This window comes from Girardinichthys multiradiatus, chromosome 18 (genome assembly GCF_021462225.1).
Source record: "Girardinichthys multiradiatus isolate DD_20200921_A chromosome 18, DD_fGirMul_XY1, whole genome shotgun sequence".
Taxonomy (NCBI): domain Eukaryota; kingdom Metazoa; phylum Chordata; class Actinopteri; order Cyprinodontiformes; family Goodeidae; genus Girardinichthys; species Girardinichthys multiradiatus.
Window position 1 is genome coordinate 34,951,992 of NC_061810.1, and position 17,832 is coordinate 34,969,823.

The 17,832-nt window shown below is 39.2% G+C and overlaps 1 protein-coding gene across 10 annotated transcripts in view; it reads right to left on the minus strand.

Moving 5' to 3' along the window:
* LOC124884180 (voltage-dependent T-type calcium channel subunit alpha-1H-like) overlaps nt 1-17,832 on the minus strand; it is a 42,930-nt gene that overhangs the window by 17,252 nt on the left and 7,846 nt on the right. For all 10 annotated transcript variants that reach the window (XM_047391922.1, XM_047391921.1, XM_047391925.1 and 7 more), the window contains 14 exons: nt 14,915-15,072; nt 13,724-13,778; nt 13,514-13,639; nt 13,146-13,294; nt 12,792-12,977; nt 12,578-12,710; nt 12,346-12,501; nt 12,175-12,228; nt 6,537-6,644; nt 5,768-5,853; nt 1,011-1,134; nt 811-879; nt 535-710; nt 287-413 (listed from right to left, as the gene is read on the minus strand). In XM_047391922.1, the coding sequence (XP_047247878.1) occupies nt 287-413; nt 535-710; nt 811-879; nt 1,011-1,134; nt 5,768-5,853; nt 6,537-6,644; nt 12,175-12,228; nt 12,346-12,501; nt 12,578-12,710; nt 12,792-12,977; nt 13,146-13,294; nt 13,514-13,639; nt 13,724-13,778; nt 14,915-15,072 (1,707 nt within the window). The remainder of the gene's footprint in view (nt 1-286; nt 414-534; nt 711-810; nt 880-1,010; nt 1,135-5,767; nt 5,854-6,536; nt 6,645-12,174; nt 12,229-12,345; nt 12,502-12,577; nt 12,711-12,791; nt 12,978-13,145; nt 13,295-13,513; nt 13,640-13,723; nt 13,779-14,914; nt 15,073-17,832) is intronic.

Here is a 17,832-nt window from a genome sequence, read left to right on the forward strand (position 1 = left end):
GGGTATCAGTGTAAACAGTGCTGAATACAATTCACGTCCCACTTTTCAGATTGTTATTATTAAAAATAACTGAAATCCTGTATTGTTGTCCTTTCACTTCCAGTTATGCTTGTTGATTTTATGCTGCACATAAAATCCCAATAAAATAAAATAGAGTTTGTGGTTGTTTCTTAACAAAACTGAAAAAGGGCAATAATACTTTTGAAAAGTACTGTAGAAGTTCCTGGCTAAGTCCAGGTGGAGATTAGCAATTTTAAAAGACAGATGTGTGTGCACCCCAACTAACCTGCACCCCAAGGATGCTGTAGAAAAAGAAGAAAATGCCACAAATGACAATAATGTTCCCCATGGGTTTCACAGATCTTAAAAGAGCCTCCACAGTCAGCCTCAGTTTGGGGGTTCGTTCAACCATTCTGGATCACGCAAACAAACAAATCAGTCTCTGCCATTTGCTGCATGCTTCTGCAGACACAGTCAGACATAAATCCCCAGAAACACAATCGCTACTGGACGATGCACACATAAATGATGCACCTGAGGGGACGTAGCACGTGCGGTATATTCAGAATGCCCAGAGAACTCCTTTTTCCAGGCGTCACAAGCAGGATGGCGATGTCAACTCCAGATGTGACTACCAAAAAGCAAGCCATAATGTTCCAGAGACTACGGCAATAGCTCTCCTTCCCAAACACTAATCCGAGCACCGTGACCTGGTTTAAAAAAAGAAAAACAACAATCCATTATGTTTGAAATACAATTCTTTGTTTAAAATCTCACACCACTCCTACAAGCAACCGAAGCTAAATTTACCTTGAGAAGCATTTCCACCAAAAAGACGAAAGAGAAGAAAGTACTGGACCGATCCAAGATTCCTCGTTCCTGAAGGGCACATGTGCTCCACATAATACAACTGAGAGCTGATTTCTTTCAGTGTCTTGTCTGTGTGTTGGTACTTATTTCACATGCCTGTGCAGGTGTGTGGATTGGTGTGTGTGCAGACTTTCTCTCACCAGGCTCCCAGGCTGGATGGCAGGCCTCTCCAAAGCAATGGTGATGCAGTTTATTATAATGCAGATTAGAATAGCCACCTCAAACTTCTTGTGGAAAACGAGATTTTTGCAAAATTGACGAAACCTGAGAACGCACAAGTGCAGTTATAAAACAGTTGGAGCCGGCTTAACACATAATTATATTAAAGAGGAAGAGAACATGCAATTATTTTTGAACATACCAAACGTGGTCTTTACCTACATTTGACTATCAAGTTGTGAGGAAGTTTTAAATAGTCTTCAGTAATCTAAGCATTAATTCAGTGAAATCCATTTAAACATAATCTAATTTAATTGACTTACTTCAGCTTTACACATGAAGGTAATGAAATTTTTGCCCATTCTTTATTGAAAATTAGCTCAAGTTCTTTCAGATGGAGTGGAGAACAACAATGAACAACATAATTTCCAAGTCTTGTTTTAGATTCTCAATTTGATTTAGGGTTGGGCTTTGACTGGGCCATTCTAACACATGAATAAGCTTAAGTCTAATCCATCCAATGTAGTTCTGGATGTATTTTAAAGCTTTCCTGTTGGAAGGTGAACCTCCACCTTTGGTTCAAGTGTTTTGCAACCAGGGTTTTCCTCCTGGACTGTCCTGTATTTAGCTCCATCCATATTTCCATTAACTCTGATCAATGTCACTGTCCTTGCAAAAGAAAAGCATCCCCACAGCATGATGCTTCAATCACAATGTCTCACTATGAGGGTGTTGTGTTTTCAGGATGATGTGCAGTGTTTTGCATATGTTTCCTCATAAATATAGTAGCATTTTCCATGCAAAAGTTTAACTTTAGTTTCTTCTGACCAGAGCACCTTCTTTCACATGTTTGCTATGTCCCCTTATATGTCTCATGACAAGCTTTAAAATGGATTTCTTATGGCTTTTTTCAGCAGTGGCTTTCTTCTTGGCATTCTTCCATGGTCAGATTTGTAGAGTGGATGATTGGCCTGTAGACAGATTATCCCATCTGAACTGTTGGGACCCACAGCCATGAGTTACAACAGGAAATGCGGTACGGACTTTTCTGGAACTTTCAAAATAAATTGCATTAACCTACTTCCGGCACAACTTAGAAATTGGGGGGTAACAGCGAACTTTCCATGATGCCACTGTCCACATAAAACCCCCACTTCCCCCACAAGTCTTTCTCTTCTACATGGCCTTCAGAGGGGCCGGATTGGGGAGACAAGCGCGCTAATGTCTCTTTGCTGGCAAAAAGACAAACTCTTCAAACTGGATCCAAGGGTGTCATAAGATCACACGATCATATGCAAAGTTAAGTACGAGTGAATCAGAGTTTGTGTACCCGGTGATTTCATTCATCAAGAGGGGAAATTAAGGTATAAGCATTGCTTTACTTTGTCTTTGAGGCCTGCAGAAGCAAACTCTTCCAGAGAAGCTTCTGCAGAGACGATGTCTCTACAAGCCGGGTCTGAAAGGACAACAACAGGAGCCGTATCACCGTGGTTACGGTAATGTGCAGTCGGTAGGCGGACACAACAAGGTAACCGTTTGTTGACTGTGTACGTTTCTTCAAACTTCGCCACCCTGGACAACGTTTCCTCACCACGGTTCATGAGGTTAGGTTTAGGCAGAATAATGGAGAAGGATTTAGATTGAAATGATCTAAAAGTTTTTCATTTTATGAAGTTTGGTTTTGTTTGTGTTGAACTCAGCTATCTTGGTGCTAGCAGACTATCTGCAGCACACGTGCTCAGGTTGTGTTCTGCGTTTGTGGATTTTTAAAGTAAAAAAAAACTTTATTTAAAGGGTGACTTTAGACACAGAAGATCGGCCACAACGCGCCGTCCGCGCTTATGCAGTTTAACCCTTTTATTGACGATAATTTTAAAGGTGTGCGTTTGATTCTGGTGCTAAGCTATCAGCTTCCTTTGTTAGCTTTCATTGCTAACAAGCTAAGAACACATGCATGCCTGAATATTTAACAGAAAGGTTGTTAGTTTTCAAGCTAGTAAATAATAGTCCCTAAACATTATTTTACTAAATCTGATAACTAAGTAAACACCATTAAGCCCCATTTCTCCAGAAAGATTTGGCTCTTTTCCAAAATATTCCCTAATAATATTTCTTTAAAACATTATTTTAATAAAACAATATTTTATCTGATCTTGCATTGTGAATGGTTGTCTAAAGGTATGCTGATTACTGCCTAAGTTGGTTCCAAGAGTAACTTAATATCACTTCCAGATTCTACAAGATAATCCTTGGTTCTCAATCATCTTTAATCAACTTGTTTATATTGTACATTGCCCATTAGTCTTCGTTATTCTTTAATTCTGCTTGGTAGTTTAGTTGGATTGTTTTAGCATAGTAAAGAGTTTGTTGATTGAAATGTTTGACTTTGAGTTGACTTATGTTTGTTAATAAATTCTTGTATTTTAAGAAATTGTGTGAATTCATTCCATATACGGGTCCTTCTCAAAATATTAGCATATTGTGATAAAGTTCATTATTTTCCATAATGTCATGATGAAAATTTAACATTCATATATTTTAGATTCATTGCACACTAACTGAAATATTTCAGGTCTTTTATGGTCTTAATACGGATGATTTTGGCATACAGCTCATGAAAACCCAAAATTCCTATCTCACAAAATTAGCATATAATTAAAAGGGTCTCTAAACGAGCTATGAAAAATCATCTGAATTAACGAGTTCACTCTAAACACCTGCAAAAGATTCCTGAGGCCTTTAAAACTCCCAGCCTGGTTCATCACTCAAAACCCCAATTATGGTTAAGACTGCCGACCTGACTGCTGTCCAGAAGGCCACTATTGACACTCTCAAGCAAGAGGGTAAGACACAGAAAGAAATTTTTGAACGAATAGGCTGTTCCCAGAGTGCTGTATCAAGGCACCTCAGTGGGAAGTCTGTGGGAAGGAAAAAGTGTGGCAGAAAACGATGCACAACGAGAAGAGGTGACCGGACCCTGAGGAAGATTGTGGAGAAGGGCCGATTCCAGACCTTGGGGGACCTGCGGAAGCAGTGGACTGAGTCTGGAGTAGAAACATCCAGAGTCACCGTGTACAGGTGTGTGCAGGAAATGGGCTACAGGTGCCGCATTCCCCAGGTCAAGCCACTTTTGAACCAGAAACAGCGGCAGAAGCGCCTGACCTGGGCTACAGAGAAGCAGCACTGGACTGTTGCTCAGTGGTCCAAAGTACTTTTTTCAGATGAAAGCAAATTCTGCATGTCATTCGGAAATCAAGGTGCCAGAGTCTGGAGGAAGACTGGGGAGAAGGAAATGCCAAAATGCCAGAAGTCCAGTGTCAAGTACCCACAGTCAGTGATGGTCTGGGGTGCCGTGTCAGCTGCTGGTGTTGGTCCACTGTGTTTTATCAAGGGCAGGGTCAATGCAGCTAGCTATCAGGAGATTTTGGAGCACTTCATGCTTCCATCTGCTGAAAAGCTTTATGGAGATGAATATTTCATTTTTCAGCACAACCTGGCACCTGCTCACAGTGCCAAAACCACTGGTAAATGGTTTACTGACCATGGTATCACTGTGCTCAATTGGCCTGCCAACTCTCCTGACCTGAACCCCATAGAGAATCTGTGGGATATTGTGAAGAGAACGTTGAGAGACTCAAGACCCAACACTCTGGATGAGCTAAAGGCCGCTATCGAAGCATCCTGGGCCTCCATAAGACCTCAGCAGTGCCACAGGCTGATTGCCTCCATGCCACGCCGCATTGAAGCTGTCATTTCTGCCAAAGGATTCCCGAACAAGTATTGAGTGCATAACTGTACATGATTATTTGAAGGTTGACGTTTTTTGTATTAAAAACACTTTTCTTTTATTGGTCGGATGAAATATGCTAATTTTGTGAGATAGGAATTTTGGGTTTTCATGAGCTGTATGCCAAAATCATCCATATTAAGACAATAAAGGACCTGAAATATTTCAGTTAGTGTGCAATGAATCTAAAATATATGAATGTTAAATTTTCATCATGACATTATGGAAAATAATGAACTTTACCACAATATGCTAATATTTTGAGAAGGACCTATATGTGCAGAGTTTATGCTGTTCAATGATGTCAGAGCTCATCTCACACCTTTCTATTTTGTCCTAATACCATCGCCTTACTGGGCTGGTATTCACAGGACAACCTTTAACAGACCAAAATATTATTTCATAAAATATTAAAATATTAATATTAAATAATATTCTCAGATTCATAATCACAACAGAACTGTGAAACAGTAACAGTTGCTTTCAGATTAATGCCCACATTATCTGGTCTGTCAGTTTGGGTGGACGGCCATGTCATGGTAGGCTTGCACTTGTGCCAAGCCGAACAAATCTGCTCCCAGTCTACCACTCCTTTGTAGCACCACTCATGTTAGAGACTGCAAGATGCTTTACCCCCACCTGCGGACCCATAGCATTAACTACTGTGTGTGCGTAAGTCCAGAAGATGAAGACTGATTTCAAGTTATGATGTTAACAAGTAATGACAGATAAATATGTTTTTGTATATAGGTGGAAGAAGGACAGAGACCATATGTACCAGGGTTGAGCCACAGAGAGCCACAGCCCAATATAACCTCTGCTCCATATTCGTCAAGTTGCGTCAATAAATATCTCAGCATGTAAAAAATGTCCTTCCTACATCCAGTGTATCCAGGACTGAATGTTGTGACAGTGAATTTATGTGTCTTTGTGTGTGCATCTGTGACTCGCCGGTTCTGTGGAGACAACAAATAAAAGGACCAGTCTTCACGGTCTTGGACCCAGCGCTGCACCTTTCTCATCCAGCTCACAGATCCCTACGGGGTAAAGCAGACACACATCAGTTATCGCAGCTCCCTAACAGTGTGAATAAAATAAAGCTTTCAAGCTGTTCTTCTTGGTGCTTTCAAATGAGGCTGTGTTTAATGTCTAGAGGTGCGGAGTCCAGGAACTCCTGCATATACTTAAAGGCGGAAAAACTATGCATCCTTACTTCACTAATAGACTTTTCTTAAAGGTATTACATTGCAGATCATGGCATCTTATACAAGCAGCTTTCAGATGTCAGCTGTTTAGACTAAGCAACTGGCTGTTCTTTAAATAATCTTTCTGGTTGTAAGCAGTGCATTTAGCTCAGTGTTCTTTGCTCATGTGACAAAAGGTGTCCCTCAGGACTCTGTATTAGGACCAAGACTTTCTACAATTATAATTGTAAAAATAATTTCTAACTATGTATTCTTTTCCTTTTGCTTCAGAATTACGCTCAACTTTGTTTTGGTCTTCCACACAGTAGCTCAATAAAATATCTTAAAGGTTGGCAGTTGGGAAACAAATTGTGAAATAGTTTTAGACATGCATAGTTTTACAAACCTCTGTACTAGTATACTTGAAGAGAAAATATAAAATAAAGTCTCATTTGAAAATATTAATTTGCATGGTATTCTGGTAGAGTAGCTTCCCTAACTGTCACATAAGATTAGCTTCTTTCATACAGACTTACATGGTCCTGGTCAGTCTGTTTTACATCAGCTTCTTCCACCTGAACTGACTTAATCTGACCAGAGTTGGACTCAGAGTTCGAAGGACCTCGGTCAGTACCTCCAGGGACCTGAAAAAAATATATGAGCAAATACTTGCATCGGAAATTATATGTACAGAGCCTTAACAAAAGAATTCATACCAACTGAACTTTCCTATAATTGGTTACATTACAACCTCAATCAAAAAGGAAATAACACAAAGTTTTGCTCTTTTTTATTTTTGACAAATTAAAGTATGAAAAGTAAGGAATGAATTTGTATCCAGCTTCCTTTAATCTAACATCCCTGAATAAAATTCAGAGTAACTATTTGCCTTCAGGATTAACATATTAGCAGATAAGATCCACGTGTTAAATATGAATACAGCTGTTCTGAAGACCTCCAAGGTTTGTTAGAGCAGTGTTTTTCAACTCTGGTCCTCAAAGTACACTGCTCTGCATATTTCAGATGCTTCTCTGCTGCAGCACACCTGATTTCGATTGGTGGCTGATTAACAGGCTTTTGCTGAACTGTAATCATGTGAATCAGTTGTGTTAAGGCAGGGAAAACAACATGGGCAACTTGCACGGCAGTGTGTTTTGAGGATCAGGGTTGAAAAACACTGTTAGAAGTCATTAGTTAACAAAAAACAGTGTAAAGACAATGGAACACACCCAACAAGCCAGAGAAGTTTAAAACAGGGTCAGGTTATGCAAATGTCCACAGATTTGTAGATCACACGTGTTAGCTCTTCATCCAAAATGGAAAGAGTATGGCAAAACTGCAAACATACATGGCCATCCACCTACAATGACAGGCTGGGCAAGAAGACAGTTAATTAGAGAAGCAGCCAAGAGGCCCATGGTAACTCTGGAGGAGGTGGAGAGATCCAAAGCCACGAAGGCAGAATCTGTCGACAGGAAACCATTAGTCAACAAATCTGGCCTTTATCAAAGAGCAGCAAAAAGAAAGCTATTTGACACAAACCATATGAGAGACACAGCAAATATGTGGCAGAAGGTGCTCTTGTCAGATAAAGGCATGATGAAACATTTTAGCCTAACTGAAAAATACTGCAATACATGTTTTGATACTGTGGAGCTTCCTGAGTTATCAGAAATATTAGCTTCATCTAAACCTTCAACTTGTATGTTAGACCCAATTCCAACCAAGTTATTTAAGGAAGTGTTCCCTCTGATTACCAGCCCCATTTTAGATATGATTAATCTATCTTTAGTAAATGAATACAGGTCCTTCTCAAAATATTAGCATTTTGTGATAAAGTTCATTATTTTCCATAATGTCATGATGAAAATTTAACATTCATATATTTTAGATTCATTGCACACTAACTGAAATATTTCAGGTCTTTTATTGTCTTAATACGGATGATTTTAGCATACAGCTCATGAAAACCCAAAATTCCTATCTCACAAAATTAGCATATCATTAAAAGGGTCTCTAAACGAGCTATGAACCTAATCATCTGAATCAACAAGTTAACTCTAAACACCTGCAAAAGATTCCTGAGGCCTTTAAAACTCCCAGCCTGGTTCATCACTCAAAACCCCAATTATGGTTAAGACTGCCGACTTGACTGCTGTCCAGAAGGCCACTATTGACACTCTCAAGCAAGAGGGTAAGACACAGAAAGAAATTTCTGAACGAATAGGCTGTTCCCAGAGTGCTGTATCAAGGCACCTCAGTGGGAAGTCTGTGGGAAGGAAAACGTGTGGCAGAAAACGCTGCACAATGAGAAGAGGTGACCGGACCCTGAGGAAGATTGTGGAGAAGGGCCGATTCCAGACCTTGGGGGACCTGCGGAAGCAGTGGACTGAGTCTGGAGTAGAAACATCCAGAGCCACCGTGTACAGGTGTGTGCAGGAAATGGGCTACAGGTGCCGCATTCCCCAGGTCAAGCCACTTTTGAACCAGAAACAGCGGCAGAAGCGCCTGACCTGGGCTACAGAGAAGCAGCACTGGACTGTTGCTCAGTGGTCCAAAGTACTTTTTTCGGATGAAAGCAAATTCTGCATGTCATTCGGAAATCAAGGTGCCAGAGTCTGGAGGAAGACTGGGGAGAAGGAAATGCCAATATGCCAGAAGTCCAGTGTCAAGTACCCACAGTCAGTGATGGTCTGGGTGCCGTGTCAGCTGCTGGTGTTGGTCCACTGTGTTTTATCAAGGGCAGGGTCAATGCAGCTAGCTATCAGGAGATTTTGGAGCACTTCATGCTTCCATCTGCTGAAAAGCTTTATGGAGATGAAGATTTCATTTTTCAGCACGACCTGGCACCTGCTCACAGTACATGATTATTTGAAGGTTGACGTTTTTTGTATTAAAAACAATTTTCTTTTATTGGTCGGATGAAATATGCTAATTTTGTGAGATAGGAATTTTGGGTTTTCATGAGCTGTATGCCAAAATCATCCATATTAAGACAATAAAAGACCTGAAATATTTCAGTTAGTGTGCAATGAATCTAAAATATATGAATGTTAAATTTCCATCATGACATTATGGAAAATAATTAACTTTATCACAATATGCTAATATTTTGAGAAGGACCTGTATGTACAACAGGCTTTTAAGGTAGCTGTAATTAAACCTTTACTTAAGAAACCTTTGCTTGAACAAGATGACTTGAAAAATTACAGACCTTTATCCAATCTTCCATTCTTATCTAAAATTCTTGAGAAAATTGTTGCTAATCAAATGTGTGAGCCTTTATACAGCAATGACCTGTTTGAAGAGTTTCAGTCAGGCTTCAGAGCTCATCATAGCACTGAAACAGCTCTGCTGAAAGTCACTAATGATATTCTTATGGCCTCAGATAATGGACTTGTGTCTGTACTGGTTCTGTTAGATCTCAGTGCTGCATTTGATACAGTCGACCATAATATTCTCTTAGAAAGGCTGGAATATTCTGTAGGGATCAGAGGAACAGCACTAGGCTGGTTTAAATCTTATCTGTCTGACAGATTCTAGTTTGTTCATGTAAATCATAAATCATCTTTAAACTCCAGGGTTAATTGTGGAGTACCACAGGGTTCAGTACTTGGGCCAATTCTCTTTACTATATATATGCTTCCAATAGGTCAAATTATCAGGCAGCATGGGATACATTTTCACTGTTACGCTGATGATACTCAGCTTTACTTATCCATGAATCCTGATGAGCCCAACCAGTTAGATAGACTACTAGCATGTCTTGAAGATATAAAAACTTGGATCACTTTAAATTTTCTGCTTCTAAATTCAGACAAGACAGAAGTTGTCGTCTTTGGACCGGAGGCTTTAAAAAAGAAACTGCTTAGTGAATCACTTAACCTGGATGGCATTAAATTGACCTCCGGTAATAAAGTAAAAAACCTTGGTGTTATTTTTGACTAGGACATGTAATTTAAATCCTATATTAAACAGGTTTCTAGGATTTCCTTCTTTCATCTCCGGAACATTGTCAAAATCAGAAATATCCTATCCAGGAGTGACGCTGAAAAACTAGTCCATGCATTTGTTACTTCAAGGCTGGACTATTGTAATTCTTTACTATCAGGATGTCCACAAAATGCAGTCAAAAGCCTTCAGCTGATTCAAAATGCTGCAGCAAGAGTTCTGATGAAAATTAAAAAGAGAGATCATATTTCTCCTACTTTAGCTTCCCTTCATTGGCTCCCTGTTCAATCCAGTATAGAATTTAAAATTCTCCTCCTCACATATAAAGCCCTTAATGATCTAGCTGCATCATACATCAGAGATCTGATTGTTCCATATGTTCCTAACAGAGCACTTCACTTCTTCAATTCTCAGACTGCAGGTTTACTGGTGGTTCATAGAGTCTCTAGAAGTAGAATGGGAGGCAGAACCTTTAGTTATCAGGCTCCTCTCCTGTGGAACCAGCTCCCGGTTTTGGTACGTGAGGAAGACACCCTGTCTACATTTAAGGCTAAGCTTAAAACTTTCCTTTTTGATAAAGCTTATAGTTAGAGTGGCTTAGGTTATCAGGGAGGGAGCGTTCCTCCCTCCCTGTTGGATGGAGTAAGGGGGAGTCAGGTTTAGCCTAAACCGGCTCAGTTATGGTTGAGGTGCAAACACACCCTCCATTTCTGCTACCTGTATGACCCCTTCTCTTTTCCAATGGTTATAATCAGTCTGACAGAAAGAGGTATCCCAATCCTTGTGGTTTTTAGTATAACAATGACCATCAGTGGGACCCTTTGTGGGGTGCCTTGAGACGACATTGTTGAAAATAAGCACCGTTTAATTAAATAATCTGAACTGAAACGTTCTGTGTAGTTATGCTGCTATAGGCTTAGGATGCTGGAGGACATAATGATCACTTTCACCCTCTTCGATACATTCTCACACTACTCTCTAATTCTGCATTATTTGCTGTTATTTCAGTTTTTTACTTTATGTTCTCCCTCTTTTCTCTTCCTAGAAGCTACACCTGGCCTGACTCTGTGTCTACCAGTGACACCTTTCTGGAGAGGGGCATCATCCGAGCTTCTGCTGGCAACAACTTAATGCTCACCCTCTACAGATGATCCACATGGCCCTGTCTTTTAGTGTTTAACCCTTTCTCTCTCCTAGACATGGCAATTGACTGAGCTTTTACTGTAACTAATTATATGTGCTCTCTTTCAGACTCTATCCTTGTAAACTGGCTCAGAGTTTATCTGTTCTTTCTTTCTAGGTGAAACGACTAAAGGAGCTACATCCACTAACATTTACTTTTCCTTCCCATAGAAAGTACTCCTGGATCAGTGCTTCTGTATTCTTTATGTGTCTCTGCTCTGTTCTCTCAAACCCCAGTCGGTCGTGGCAGATGGCCGCTCACACTGAGCCTGGTTCTGCTGGAGGTTTCTTCCTGTTAAAAGGGAGTTTTTCTTCTCCACTGTCGCTACATGCATGCTCAGTATGAGGGATTGCTGCAAAGTCAACGCCAGTGACTGTCCACTGTCTCTACATGCTCATCCAGGAGGAGGGAATGCTGCAAGTCACTGACTCTGCAATCTGCTGGGTTTCCTTAGATAGAAAAACGTTTTATCCAATTTGAATAAATAACTAACTCTGACTGCACTGTTCAATGGTTAGGACTAATTGGAATGTATGTACCTGACTTTTGTGAATTGCCTTGAGACAACATGTGTTGTGAATTGGCGCTATATAAATAAACTGAATTGAATTGATGTAGGAGAAGGGATTGTAGGTATCAGGGATTGGACTTCGGTACCCCTGGTTTAGCTCAAAGCATAGTTCAAGACCTAAATTAAAATGGAAATCTGTGACAAGACGTGAAATTGTCACTCCCAGATGCCTTCTAATATGTCTTTCCGAGTTTGAGTTATTTTGTAAAGAAGAATGGGCAAACATTTCAGTTTGTAGACGTGTAAAGTGGGTAGAGACATACTTCAAAAAGCACCTGTCACAAAGTATTGTCAGGGGCTGAATACAAATGCACACTTTTTATTCATTTTTCATTTTCTGTAAAACGGTTCAAGGGGTGTGAAAGCCTTTGAGAGCCACTGTAAACTGATAACAGTAGAAGTGCAAAATCAAAAGGTTGCTCATCTCAGAGATGTCAAAAGATACTCTGAGAGGAGGTTAAAAACTTACATTAGGGTTCAAGGTGGCCGAACCAGATCCAGGACATTGCAATGGGTCTTCGGGCTTTTAGATCAAAAAGCAGAAAACATGGATGTGTTTTTGCAATTGTTGTAACTTTCTGAAAAGCCGAGGCAGATGTGTGTTTCAGTAAAGGGAGAAAACACTGTGACAGGTTCTGACCTGGTTCTGGAAACTCTTCACAACGATGCCCACCAAGATGCTGAGGATCACGTTCTTTCCCAGAATAATGATTATGACGAAGTAGACAGCAGCCCATACAGAGGTAGATACCATGGCATTGTAGAGGACATAGTTCCAGTCATCGAGAGTCAAAACCTGCATGAATGTGAAAAAGAAATATAAATGTAAAATAAAATGTGCAACAATGGCAAAACTATGATATCAAACTGACCTGAAACACAGTGACCATGGACCAGAGGAGGGTGTCAAAGTTTTTCCTTTTATCAATTACATCAAAGTTTTTTGCATTGTAATCTGCATCCAAGCTCTGAATCTTGCAGCCAAACAGGTGCATTCCCACAATGCTACAGGGACATACCAGATGGAAGTGAAAGTTACAGATCTGCCCTCATCTGCTAGATTTAGGATTTGGTGTAAGCACGTACCTGAGGAGGAAAATCCCAAATAAAAGTAGCCAGCAGAGCATAGCCGCCTCCTCCAACGTCCTCTTCAGCACCAGCAGCTGCCTATGCAGGTAGGGCAGAAAGTGCATGAGCCTCCCAAGCCGCAGTGTTCGAAATGCACGAATCACTGACAGCCTGTTGTCAGAGTTGGCTCCTAGTTCCCACAGACTGAAAGGGACAAGTATTTTAGTTTGCTTTACTGTTAATATCAAATTCTGAAACAGAGAAACATTTGGAATTGGAATCCAGTTGCGTCTTTATTTGAGTTTCAGTGGACATTGACATGTCTGAGTTAAAGCAATGAGCCAACTCACATTCACTTCAATGCGATCATACCTGATAATGACAATAGCAAAGTTGAAGATGTTGCTCCAGTCCTGAAAGTAAGTCCAACCCAAGGCTATCATTTTTAGCATCATCTCCAGGAAAAACAGAGCAGTGAAGAGTATGTTGCAGATCTGCAACGTAGTCGTCATCACCTGAGGCTGCAGGAAGATGAGATGCAGAGAGTATGGAGATGGAGATGAGGCAAGTCCAGACAAGTTAGTTTGAAACTATGCTGAAGACATGTCAGAGGCAGATAAAAATAGCTGTTAAACATGATAACTAACAGGTAAACTAAACTTTTACTCTAGGATGACTCAGAGTCACAGTTTATATTAAAACACCTATTTTTAAAATTTTCACAAAGGCAAACATTTTACCTGGTTATGGTGCTCCACAGCTATAGTGAGGATGTTGATGAAAATAGCAACTATAATCACTTTGGAGAAGATATCACCTGTCACCAGCTCCTTCAGCCTTCTTTGGAAAGGGGACCAGCACCGAGCCTGGTAGGTTATAGAGTCAGGTAGGTAAGACCCAGTTAGTAGTAGAAAAAAACTCTGTTGATGGTAATTTGTTTGTACTCTCACCATCAATGGTGTTCCACTGCTCCAGCTGTAACTGGGATTCCATCTGAAACGCAAGCTAATGAATAAAAAGAACAATAAGACCAACATGAATTTTCAAGGAACCAAGAAGAGTGGTTTTCACGCTGAGCTGAAATGCAATGCGCTTATTTATAGGTTTTGGGTGCTCCTGAAATTCTTCCTTGGCACAAACTAGTCTCATTTGGAGGGCCAAAAGAGCCCCATTCTGATACATAAATAATGTATTAACTTAAATCACTGAGTAAATATTTAGTAAATCATAATTTATGTAGTCTTGAAAATACAATAAATAGATAAAGCATTAATACTCTATGTGACATAATTTAAATAAAATTAGAAACATACATTAAATAAATGTAAATATATCAAATATTATTTAAATAATTGATGCACCACACAATTAAGAATTATTAAATAAAAATTTAATTCATCAAAATTTAAATAATTAAATAAATATTATTTATATATTTATTTGATTATGCCATTGTTCATGAATGACAGATCCATTAAGTTTTTAAGAGGCAAGAAATCTTAGTCTCAGTTTATCAAATATGTAAATTTGGTAGATTTAAAAAAAATTATAAGTTAACATGTATAAATAATTGATAATCTATATTAATATGTTAATAGCTCTTATACTGCTGTACACCAAGAAATAATTTAAACTGACTCTGTGCAGCAAATCCATTTCAGACCAATCAACTTTAACTGTAGCTGGACTATGAAAGAATTTCAATATTAAATACTTTTACAATGTAAATAAAAGAAAATATATTAGCCTATTTATTTAAATATATATTTAAGACAATATGTATTTATGGTTTCAATAATTTAATTACACATTTAAGTAATATTATAATGGTTTATTTATTAAATATTTTGTTTTGTTTTGTCTCCTTTGGCCCCTGAAGATAGGGATCACACCAGTATAGTGAACGGTGAGTGGCCTGAAGTTAATTAGCGGCGGTAGCTAACCAATCAGACATTAGGGTTTATTTGAGCCGCTTTAAAATATTACCAACTTTAAATTAGTTCTAATTCATTAGTACTAATTTACTGGCTTATTTACCTTTTGGATTGTGGCTTTTTTGACCCTCAGTACTTTTGACACATCCTTGATGTTTATTAGAATTAAAGTTTGAACTTGTAAGAGTTATGTAACTACTATCTGACCTGTTGTAGAGTTGTGCAGGCCAGCTTCTCAGTGTCCTCCAAAACTGTTTGAGACTCACTGTACCGAAGAGCGGCTCTGCAGTATCAGCTGCTTTGGCCTCTGAGTAGTGGGTGGCAATAACAACGGCGCACGTGTTCATTATAATGAAGGAGCCAATCTGGTTAAAGACATAGACAACAAATCATTAGGTTGTAGCTTGTCTGAGATATTAACTGTACAATTCAATTCAGTTTATTCATGTGGAGTCAATCCAAAGGAATTGTATTCTAAAGATATCATACTAGATATACAGACCCTAACCCAGGTATTATATATAAATATATTGTCAAAATAAAGCCAATACAATCTAATTATGTAGGTAGATTAAATCGCATACAGCCATATTTTATTCTAGCAACACAAAACAGTCAAATTCGGTTTATAATGCTAAGTGGAGGGAAATAATTCTGTTTCTGCCCCTTCACAAATTGATTCTTTTGTTCATAGTGTTACTTCATCATTGCGTGGTGCATTAGACAATGCAGCCCCCTTGAAAAAGAAGGTAATCATTCATAGGAGGCTAGCTCCCTGGTTTAATTCAGAGCTGCATACTTTAAAGCACAATGTTAGAAAATTGGAGAGAAAATGGTGCTCTACACACCTAGAGGATTCCTACTTAATCTGGAAAAATAGCCTACTGTTGTATAAAAAGACACTTCGCCAAGCCAGAACAGCTTATTTTTCATAATTAATAGAAGAGAACAAGAATAATCCTAGGTTTCTCTTTAGTACAGTTGCTAAACTTACACAGTCATAGCTCTGTTGAGCCATCCATTCCCTTAGCTCTCAGCAGTTATGACTTTATGGGATTCTTCTTAAATAAAATTGATTCTATTAAAAAGAAAATCTTTGACACGATGATTACTTCATCCTCAGCAAGTGAGACAACATTGGGAGTAACTGTAGAACCTGATCTGTGTTTGGATTGTTTTGATCCTGTGGAGCTTCCTGAGTTATCAGAAATATTAACTTCATCTAAACCTTCAACTTGTATGTTAGACCCAATCCCAACCAAATTATTTCAGGAAGTGTTCCCTCTGATTACCAGCCCCATTTTAGATATGATTAACCTATCTTTAGTAAATTGATATGTACAACAGGCTTTTAAGGTAGCTGTAATTAAACCTTTACTTAAGAAACCTTCGCTTGATCAAGATGACTTGAAAAATTCCAGACCTATATCCAATCTTCCATTCTTATCTAAAATTCTTGAGAAAATTGTTGCTAATCAAATGTGTGAGCATTTATACAGCAATGACCTGTTTGAAGAGTTTCAGTCAGGCTTCAGAGCTCATCATAGCACTGAAACAGCTCTGCTGAAAGTCACTAATGATATTCTTATGGCCTCAGATAATGGACTTGTGTCTGTACTTGTCCTGTTAGATCTCAGTGCTGCATTTGATACAGTCGACCATAATATTCTCTTAGAAAGGCTGGAATATGCTGTAGGTATCAGGGGAACAGCGCTAGGCTGGTTTAAATCTTATCTGTCTGACAGATTCCAGTTTGTTCATGTAAATGAACAATCATCTTTAAACTCCGGGGTTAATTGTGGAGTACCACAGGGTTCAGTACTTGGGCCAATTCTCTTTACTATATATATGCTTCCAATAGGTCAAATTATCAGGCAACATAGGATAGGTTTTCACTGTTATGCTGATGATACTCAGCTTTACTTATCCATAAATCCTGATGAACCCAACCAGTTAGATAGACTACAAGCATGTCTTGAAGATATAAAAACTTGGACCACTTTACATTTTTTGCTTCTAAATTAAGACAAGACAGAAGTTGTCGTCTTTGGACCGGAGGCTTTAAAAAAGAAACTGCTTAGTCAATCACTTAACCTGGATGGCATTGAATTGACCTACAGTAATAAAGTAAAAAACCTTGTTCTGATGAAAATTAAAACGGGAGATCATATTTCTCCTATTTTACCTTCCCTTCATTGGCTCCCTGTTCAATCCAGTATAGAATTTAAAATTATCCTCCTCACACTTCGTTCTCAGACTGCAAGTTTACTGGTGGTTCCTAGAGTCTCTTGAAGTAGAATGGGAGGCAGAACCTTTAGTTATCAGGCTCTTCTCCTGTGGAACCAGCTCCCGGTTTTGGTCCGTGACACCCTGTCTACTTTTAAGGCTAAGCTTAAAACTTTCCTTTTTAATAAAGCTTATAGATAGAGTGGCTTAGGTTATCAGGGAGGGAGCGTTCCTCCCTCCCTGTTGGATGGAGTAAGGGGGAGTCAGGTTTAGCCTAAACCGACTCAGTTATGGTTGAGGTGCAAACACACCTTCCATTTCTGCTACCTGTATGACCCCTTCTCTTTTCCAATGGTTATAATCAGTCTGACAGAGAGAGGTATCCCAATCCTTGTGGTTTTTAGTATAACAATGACCATCAGTGGGACCCTTTGTGAGGTGCCTTGAGACGACATTGTTGAAAATAAGCACCGTTTAACTAAATAATCTGAACTGAAACGTTCTGTGTAGTTATGCTGCTATAGGCTTAGGCTGCTGGAAGACATAATGACCACTTTCACCCTCTTTGCTACATTCTCACACTACTCTCCAATTTTGCATTATTTGCTGTTATTTCAGCTTTTAACCTTGTTCTCTCTTTTCTCTTCCTAGAAGCTACACCTGGCCTGGCTCTGTGTCTACCTGTGACACCTTTCTGGAGAGGGGAATCGTCCGAGCTTCTGCTGGCAACAACTTAATGCTCACCCTCTCCCGATGATCCACATGGCCCTGTCTTTCAGTGTTTAACCCTTTCTCTCTCCTAGACATGGCGATTGACTGAGCTTCTACTGTAACTAACTCTATGTGCTCTCTTTCAGACTCTAACCTTGAAAACTGGCTCAGAGTTTATCTGTTCTTTC